This window comes from Stegastes partitus, unplaced genomic scaffold (genome assembly GCF_000690725.1).
Source record: "Stegastes partitus isolate 25-593 unplaced genomic scaffold, Stegastes_partitus-1.0.2 Scaffold664, whole genome shotgun sequence".
In the NCBI taxonomy this organism is placed as follows: Eukaryota; Metazoa; Chordata; class Actinopteri; family Pomacentridae; genus Stegastes; species Stegastes partitus.
The window spans coordinates 306,634-315,763 of NW_007578395.1; the positions used below are offsets into that span (position 1 = coordinate 306,634).

Genomic DNA, 9,130 nt, shown 5'->3' on the forward strand with positions numbered 1-9,130 from the left:
AGTTTTTAACCATATTTATAAAAACAAAACTCTGCTGTTAGAATTGTACAGTAATGTTTGCGTGTAGGAGCTGCCTGCATCATGTTAAAGCCATTCAGTGACAACAAAGAAGTGTTAGGAGGTGAAATAATCTCATCGCATGTCGTGGTGAGTGTATTCTGCAGAGATTTAGTGGATCCCCAGTCAGAAAAACTGATATTTAGTGGCTCAACAGGCGTGAAGTCCACAGAAAACTGCAATAAAAGACACTTGTGTTTAATTAAATTAGTCCCGAAACAAAGAAAACACAAGAGGCCAAACAAAGCCCAAACAAAAGGATGCCGAGTGAAGCCAGGAAGCTGCTTGAGCTGATTTGTGGGGATCCGTGTGAAGAGGTCGGCGGAGGTCAGCAGAAGCCAGATTAGGCCATTAGAGGCAGCGTGGTTTAATCCGTCGCCCTAATCTCTGGTTCCCCTCCTGCTGCTAATGGCTGCGAGACAATAAGATGCTCTAATCGGTCTTCTGGGAGGACGCTGAGAACGCTGCACAGCGCTCAGGCTAAAGTGTTTTGAAGATTATTTCTGCGGCATTTCTGCTTTATTAGATAGAGCCGGTGGGGGAGGAGGGTGACGGCTCCGACTCTGGTTAAATAGTCTAAATGACTCGCAGGCGGTGATGCAACGCCATGAAACGTCCTCAACTAGTAATCAGTCAAACAGCGCGAATCAAACCGTTCACAGCGATTCCACCAAATCTCAACTTCAGCTGAGGATCATGTTTTCTCCAGACGCTGCAGCGAAATCGTGTGTTTGCTGCATTAAACTGCACATCAGTGATTTATGATGAAACTTCTCTCTAAAAATCATGTCTGAGCTGCAGTTTGCTTCAATGAGTTTGAGTTGAGACGACATTTAGTGAAATTACATCCAACCAGCAAACAGGTAGAAGCCTGACCTATAAATGTAAATTATTTAATGACTGACTGTGGATTAATCATAAGAGGTATCTCTGATGTAAAACAGAATTTCTTTTTATTAGTTTTTAAGCTGACACAGATTTTTTATTTATTTATTTTTTTAATTAAGCTGCTTTAGTTTTTGGCTTTTGTAGGTTTTTGTTCATGTAGCAGCTTTTAAGAAATCAGTTGATTCAGCATAGTTGGAGTTGTGTGTTTGAAGAAAGTGTTTAAAGCTTTAAAGCAACAAACAGCAAAAATGAGTTTAACGTACACTCAGTACTAAGTTGGTGCAGTTTTCAGCATCATCAATAATAATGTTTTTAACTTTAAATCTAAATCAGTACATTTGAATGTTTATCTTACAGACACATATTTAGCTGTGAGAATAAAATGACTTTTCAAGGTGAGCATCAAGTCTTGTCCAGATAATCATCCACTAATGCTATTGCTAATGTTAGTCAAATTTAGCAGAGAGATCTGTCCAGTTCAACAAACTAGTGCAGAAAATAAATAACTTCATTTGGCAGATCTGCGCAGCTACAGACTGTTTTTGCTTTTAAGATTCAAGATTAATTGCCGAAGATTTTGTTGCAACATGAACAAAAACTTGAAAAAGCCAAAAACTGCTGAAGAAAATCTAATAAGAGCAACTTAATCTAGTTAAAATGTTTGTCAACCTAAACTTTTGTGTTCCTCATTATGTAAATTAGGTGATAACATACTAAGATTCCTTTTCTCAAAAAAAGTCTAAAAATGAGTTGAAGCAAATTAGTGTTTATGAGTAATCAACTCAATGACCTGTTTGTCGTTGCTAATCATTAAATAATTAAAATACATTTGACTTAAGAGGAATAGCTAATTAAGTTAACTAAGTCTGAGCCAAAAGTCGAGGTGCGTCATCAAAATGACTTTGATTTAATCTGCAAAAAAATATAGATTTTTTTGAGTTATCTGTCTGTTTGGTTGTTTTTGCATCTCCTCAGGTCGTTTTGTGTCTCTTTGCTGCTTTGTTGCATTGTGTAGTCGCTATATTTGAGTTGAGTTCTCTCTCCTTCTTCATGTTGTTCTGGTTCCACAGAGCTGCAGGACTTTATGTTGCAGACAAACATGAACCTCAGTGACAGGAGGTGAAACAAACAGCCAGAATCTGCTTCATGAGGTTCAGAGGGTTCAAGTTCTAAACATGACAGTTTGTGAGGTTGAGATGTTTGAAGTCTGAAGGTCACCGTTCGGTCCAACGTGTTTGGTTTTGTTTGTGTGATGCTTGCGAACATCAGAACTCCCTCATTTAACACGAACCTTCACGTCTTTCTTTAACAATCGGAGTTTTAAATCAGGAGCTCGTTTTATTTTACTCCAAAGTTTGCATTAAAAGGGTAAAAAAAAAAGAAAGAAGTGAAAATGTCAGAGTGTCCCTTCATGGAGTGGCCTTTCTGCTGTTGATAATCACACATCCTCGGTGGTTTTAATGTCAGCTCGTCTCTCCGTCAGACTGGGTCAGGACCTAAACTGGGTCACAGGCCTATGTTTAATAGATCCCCTCGTGACCACGGCGCTCGCTTGCTTTCAGCCGAGGTCCCAGGATGAGGCTGAACCTTTCATTTGGTCCCCGGCTGCAGAGCTTTAGAGCCCTGGTCCTGGACGATAGCTGGGCCCGTCCTCGGCCTCCACGCTCTAAAGCTCACCGAGGCGTCTGTCGGCGGCTGATAAGTGGTTTTAATGTGATCTGTTCTGTCCCAGATGATGGCGAGGATCCAGCTGTGGCTCCTGGCCCTTGCTCTGATCGTGGAGGCAGAGCGGCGAGGCCCGGACGCCATCGTGAAGAAGGAGTCGCACCCGGTGCTGCTCCGGCAGAAGAGAGAGTGGATCTGGAACTCGCTGTACGTGGAGGAGGAGAAGCCTGCTCCCATCGCCTACAAGATCGGACAGGTGAGTTCACGCCGCGACACGGACACCTGCAGGAGTCACAGAAAATACAGCATTTATCAGCCAGAAAACAACAGACCTTGAACGCGTCATGTCTCATGTGCAGTTTTGTTGGAAAAAATGAACCGAATCTGAGCTTAAATTCATTATATTTCATCAAAATTATTCATTCCTGTGTGCCCCATAGCTCACCTAGCTGAGTGATGCACAGGGCTATAGTTCCCTGACGCAGCTGTCATGGGTTCGACTCCTACTCACGAGGTCTCTTCTGTCTATCTCTTCTGCTCTAAAATTGGCAAAAAAAGGCAAAAAGCAAAGCCCCTAAAATATATTAAAAGAAAAAAAAATCATTAATTCTACATGTGTCATTAAAAAAATGCCCAAATAAACCATTTGCACAAAGTAGATTCTGTCAAATCTGAACATTCAGTCGCCTCTTTGAAGCCATGTCTGACTGAAAAACTCAGTTTTCTCAGTTTCAATCATGAAAAAACACAAAAATCACACAATTTGTTAGCTAGAAACCGACAGTCCTTGAACGTTTCGTGTCTGATTCAGTTGTAAAACACAAACCAAACAGTGAAACATCTTTGTGATGAGCAGAGCAGAGAGAAAACATCTGGAAACATGGAGGCAGTCAACATCTGCAGGATGAGGAGACACGTCTGGTCTGAAAAAGCCAGGTTGACTTTTTTAAACAATTCCCATAACTCCAGCATTTATCAGCCAGAAACTGGAAAAACAAAAAGAATCATCAGATTTTCAAGACAAAATGTCTGCACTTCCAGGCAGAACCATGAAGACATCACTGACTCAGCTGAGACAGTCACTGGAGAAGAATTTCAGAGTTTTCCATTTCATTTTAAAACACATAAAAAAAACCACCAAAATGACACCATTTATCAGCCGGAAACTGAAAACAGAGAGAATCATTGCTTTTCTACTTTAAAAGTTTATGTTGTCTCAGAGAAATTAGCCAAATCTGAGATTCAAATCATCATATTTCATTAAAATCCCTTTATTTTACATGTGTCATTAAAAAAAAACTAAAAAATGGGCAACTTGCTCAAACAATACACTGGAAAATAAATAAAATGAACAAACAATTCTGAGCTCCTCAGTGCAGCTGTAGTCACTATGAAATTATACGTTTAACGAGTTTTCCTGACAACCTAAATAGTACGTTCAGGACTTTAAAAGTTTCATATAAAATGCAAATTTGGATTTTAATCTTTCCAAGAGTCCTCAAACTTTACACCAATGACTGCTTTTGAAATAGTTAATGCTGACTGTTAGTCCCAGCCTTTAGGGTGGACTGGGTGGAACAAACACCAGGTGTAGGTGGAGGTGGAGGTGAAGCAATTTATTGCTCAGTGACGTATTTAAAACAAACAACAGAACCTGAACAAAGCAGTGCCTCAGAACCAGACACGAGTGACTCCTGGACAAAGTTCAACAGCTGCTAACTGGACTTAAAGTCTTCACCAGGACTCAGGTAACTAGCAGCTGACAACAGACACTACAGTTCAGCATAAAACACAAAGACCAGAGGTTCCAGGGCAAACTGGCTGCCTGACGGAAGGTTTGGTTGACTTATAGTCCAGGTGTGATGGACGGTGGAGAGCACCGGGTGGTGGACCAATCAGACAGGTCGGGAGAACAAGGGCTGGAGGGCAGGTCTTCAGCTCCAGGCTAAAGCTGGGCCGACACAGGCCATCTGCCCACTCAGTGGTCTCACCGGTCCACCACGTAAACACGACGACACATGGAACTCTGCAGGACTTTATGCTGCAGTTTATAGGAGATATTTGCCTGAAAGGTTGTTGACCTAAAACCTGTGAGACAAATGTGTGTTTTCTTTGCGTCGCAGCTGAAGTCAAGCCAGCCGGTGGAGGTGAAGCGGTTCAAGATCGAAGGCGAAGGAGCCAACACCATCTTCACCGTGGACCAGAAGGGGGACCTGTTCGTCACCAGGGCTCTGGACCGGGAGGAGAAGAACTTGTACCATCTGACGGCCCGGATGTACGACGGGAACAACAAGCTGATCGAAGACTCCGGACACTTCGTGGTCCAGGTGACCGACCTCAACGACAACAGCCCGGTGTTCTCCCGGCCCTTCAACGGATCCATCATGGAGCGCTCCCCCATCGGTAAGCTTCAGCATGTCTCTGGTTCACGAACACACTGGTTTACTCACAGTGTCCTGGAAGACGCTGATGTCGTCCAACCAGCTAACACAGAGAGAATGTGTGAAGTTGATTAATGAAGAAAGTTCATGAAGTTCTGATGATAGATGTTCTGCTACTGCAGGCCTGACTCACTAAACCAGAACAAAACTAAACGAAAAGCTCCAATTTATGCAAACCTCCGTGACAGAAAGACACACTGGTGACCATCAAAGCTTTTATCAGCCACAAACTGTAAACACCTGCAACTTTAAAACAGTCGGTTCTGAAGTTAAAATGAACCAAATCTGAGCTTAAATTTGTGATATTTAATTAAATTCCACTAATCCAACATGTCTGGTTTAAAATGTGTCAGAAACAAAGCATTCATACTTAAAAGATTCTGTAAAAAAAAAAAAAAAAAAAAACTCGGGGCTTCTGGATGCAAGTGTGAAGTCTGGACTGAACCAGTTGTGGGACATTTAGAGAGGCCTCAGGTGAAGTGCAGGCAGTGTTTCCTCAGAGAGACTGAGAGGAAAATCCAACCTCCTGGATCAATAAATAAATGCAGCATGGCTCCGAAACAGAGGAGCCAGTTGTTGAAGATACATTCAGCATGGTGAAACATCTTCATACAGCTGATGAGCAGAGCAGAGAGGAAAAGTCTGGAGACATGGAGATGGTTCAGCATCTGCAGGATGCATGTCTGGTTTTAATAAATCAACACAGTTCTAACATTGATCAGCCAGAAACTGTAAAAACAGAAAGAATCAGTTTAATTTAAGCTAAATATGTTTTGACCTTAAGTTCTCCGTCTTTAATCCTGTGAACCCAAAACCTGCTTCTCCTCTTTCAAACCGGGTTTTAAATTAAATTTATTCTGAAAAAATCCCCAAACTGTCCCCATTTATCAGCCTGTGAAACAGAAAAAACTGAAACAATCGTTGGAACGTTTCAACCTTTCTTGAATGGATCACATGAGACACGACAGTCAGTTCCAGAAGCTTTGTCACTTAAACTCACTTTATTGTACGTCTCTCATTTAAACATGCTCCAGAAGTAAAGCATGAAGCTGGTTCTGTAAAACACTAAATGTTCTGCATCTTCTAGTAAACCTGTAACGTCACTGGTGACTCAGACGTGACCAACATCTGTTGAGCAGATATAAGACAAACATGGAGGAGAAATGAACGAGGAAAAGTTCAATATCTACAGAGTGTGGAGGTTTTTTAGAGTTTAATGAAATAAATAACCAAAGAAATGTGTTTTAACATGTTAGTGTTGAATCTGTTTTGCGTTGGGTTGCATCTTTTTAGGTCATTTTGTGTCTTTGTTGCAGTTGATCTTTGCGTCTCTTTGTGGTTGTCTTAGACAGAAATTCACCTTCTTGTCCTTTCTTTCCTGGTTTCCATCATTCTAGCTGAGTCCTCCTGAGTTCTCTCTCCTCCTCATGGTTCTGGTTCCACAAACTTTATAAACAAACCTCATGATGAGGGGTTAATCAGGTTTATGTTTCCTCCATCATGCAGGAACTAAGGTGTTGGCGGTGCAGGCGACCGATGCCGATGATCCCACCACGGCTAACGGCGAGCTGCGCTACTCTCTGACCTCAGACGGAGACATGTCGGCCTTCGAGATCGACAGCATCACAGGTAGAGCTCCTGCAGCAGGTGGACGGCTGTTAGCAGCAGGCACTTTTAGTTGTGTGTGAGTCACAGCTGACGCCTTGTGTGCAGGTATGATCAGCTGCAGGATAAACTCTCTGGACCGGGAGAGCCAGAGCCAGTACGTGGTGGTGGTCCGGGCCCGGGACATGAGGGGGATGGCCTCGGGCAGCACGGCCACCACCTCGGTCAGCATCAAGATCAACGACCTCAACGACAACATGGCCTCCTTCACCAAGAGTAAGAGTCGGCGGCTACGCACAACGGTCTGGTGTTTGGATCAATACATGTTCTAGTGACGTTCTGTTCTCCATCCAGAGACGTTCGAGCTGGAGGTTCCTGAGGACCACAAGCTGAACGAGTTGGTGGAAACGCTGCAGCTGGAGGACCGAGACACGGACCAGAACAAGGAGCCCATCTTCTCCATCCAGGGAGACAGCAGCAGGATGTTCAGCCTGGAGCTCAGCCAGGACAAGAACGGAAACCTCATGCTGAGAAAGGTGAGCACAGATTTATAGTTGTTTAAAGGCTTCAGTCGAGTTTTGTAATTTTATGAGTATTCTGTAAAATGAAAGATGTTTATGACCTTAACTTTATATATTTTATTCCAGGACTGTTTCTACCTTTAATACCAGTCTATATGTATTTATACGTGTATATATGTGTGTGTGTAGTGTTTGTATGAGGCTGTGCAGCTGCAGAACTCATCACTGCTACGGTGAGTTAAAATGAACTGAAAGTGGTTCAGAGCCGCTCCGTTCTCACACTTTAATGTCGCAGCTTTAAAATTGATGGAAGCGTCGTGTCCAAACATGCATGAGATGAGCACAAAAATACGTTTTGACTGTGGCCTCTAAACATCCTGAGCAGCAGCAGCAGCCACAACACCGACAGGATTTCCCTGCATTCAAACACACTGATGCTGACTTTTTAAAGTGTTTGTGATGAAGTTTCCTGCAAGTTGGACTCTAATTACTGCATAAAATGAGAAAACTTCAGTGTGGAATGTGAGTTTTTCTGCTCTCCTGCTGCTTGGTGAAGATATTTCTGGGGGCAGGTTTCCTCTCCTGGATAAAGTATTTAGGACATCAGAAAGCTGGAATATGTTCTAATGGAATGTAAGAAGCCGGAGTAGAATCGCAGCACATCTCCTACTGCTCTCAGCTCCTCCTCACAATAATCCGGCTTCGCTGGTGGAGCTCTTATTCCTGCTAAGCTGTTTACAGAAGGCCTCTGATGCCCTGCGGCTGAGGATCCTTGTTCCTGAGGATAATCCCGTTAGAGGAGCGCTCCGTCTACCTGTGGTGTCCCGTCCTCTGATAACACACGAAGCCACGGCAGGAATGTGACAGTTTGCTCACATGAAAGTGTGTCTTTAGCGCCGTGCGAGTCTCGGTTTGTGAAGATAACAAAATGTGGAGTAAAAATGTAAAATGAGTAAAAGCTGAACCCGGTTTATGCGACTGAGTTGTGGCTTTTGTAGGCTTTTAGCACCTGGAATCAGCTGCTGCTTTAATGCACATGAACACCTGATGTGTTGGAGCAGTTTGTCCCTGTACGCTTTTAAGAGCAGCATCGCTTCATCGAAACTCTGAAAGGTGAATCCCAGGATGGACGCCTGAACTTCACGTGTGCAAGAGGCAGAAGACTTTTAGTAGCAGCATCTCAACGCTACTGAAGCAACGGGATGCTGACAGTACCTGTGGTGTGTCGGCCTGCCGTGTGGAGGCGACCAATGAAGGGACCAGGGGGATCAGAAGATGCACATAATTTTTTTTTATTGTTTTGTGCACCATAATGCCAGACAATACATCATCATGCTCCTCTCACCAAATACAAAACGAACCCTGGCATGTACACACCAACTGAGGGGTAAACCCCGACACATCCAATAAATGCCTAAAAAATATTTGCATAAAACCTATCACCACCTACAAATATACACTAAATGAGTATAAACCAACTCAACTCTCTTTATTGAACACCCCCTACATACTTTGACATAATTAGTCATAGAAGTGGAAACAAACCCCCTCTACCCACATATTTCCTCTTATGAACAATAGAAAACAACTATTTTAAAAAGAACTATGTTGAAAATTCTCTGGTCAGATGAAGATGGATGTGTTGGGCCCACATAGAGTCCAGATGTTTGGTGTGAACCTGACCAGGACCACCACAGTGGATGCACCGTCCTGACAGTGAAGCACAGAGGCCTCTGTGTGGTTGTTTTGAGTGTGTTTGTAGTCGATCTGTATTGTGCTCAGTTAACTTGTCTGATGTAAAGTCGTCAGTATGAGCTTCATGTTAATGGAAATGAATCTTGCAGGTTTCTTCAAACAATCAGAGAAACTAATATCTGAGATTGGTACCTGGCACGCCCGCTGATAGGGGGGGACAAACGGGTCTGTTGTCCCGGGCCCAGAGTGGCAGGGGGG

The 9,130-nt window shown here is 43.1% G+C and overlaps 1 protein-coding gene across 1 annotated transcript in view; it reads left to right on the top strand.

Moving 5' to 3' along the window:
• cdh5 (cadherin 5) overlaps nt 1-9,130 on the top strand; it is a 32,359-nt gene that overhangs the window by 8,644 nt on the left and 14,585 nt on the right. Inside the window, exons 2-6 of the mRNA XM_008290280.1 lie at nt 2,678-2,866; nt 4,734-5,013; nt 6,558-6,680; nt 6,765-6,932; nt 7,011-7,192. Of these exons, the coding sequence (XP_008288502.1) occupies nt 2,678-2,866; nt 4,734-5,013; nt 6,558-6,680; nt 6,765-6,932; nt 7,011-7,192 (942 nt within the window). The remainder of the gene's footprint in view (nt 1-2,677; nt 2,867-4,733; nt 5,014-6,557; nt 6,681-6,764; nt 6,933-7,010; nt 7,193-9,130) is intronic.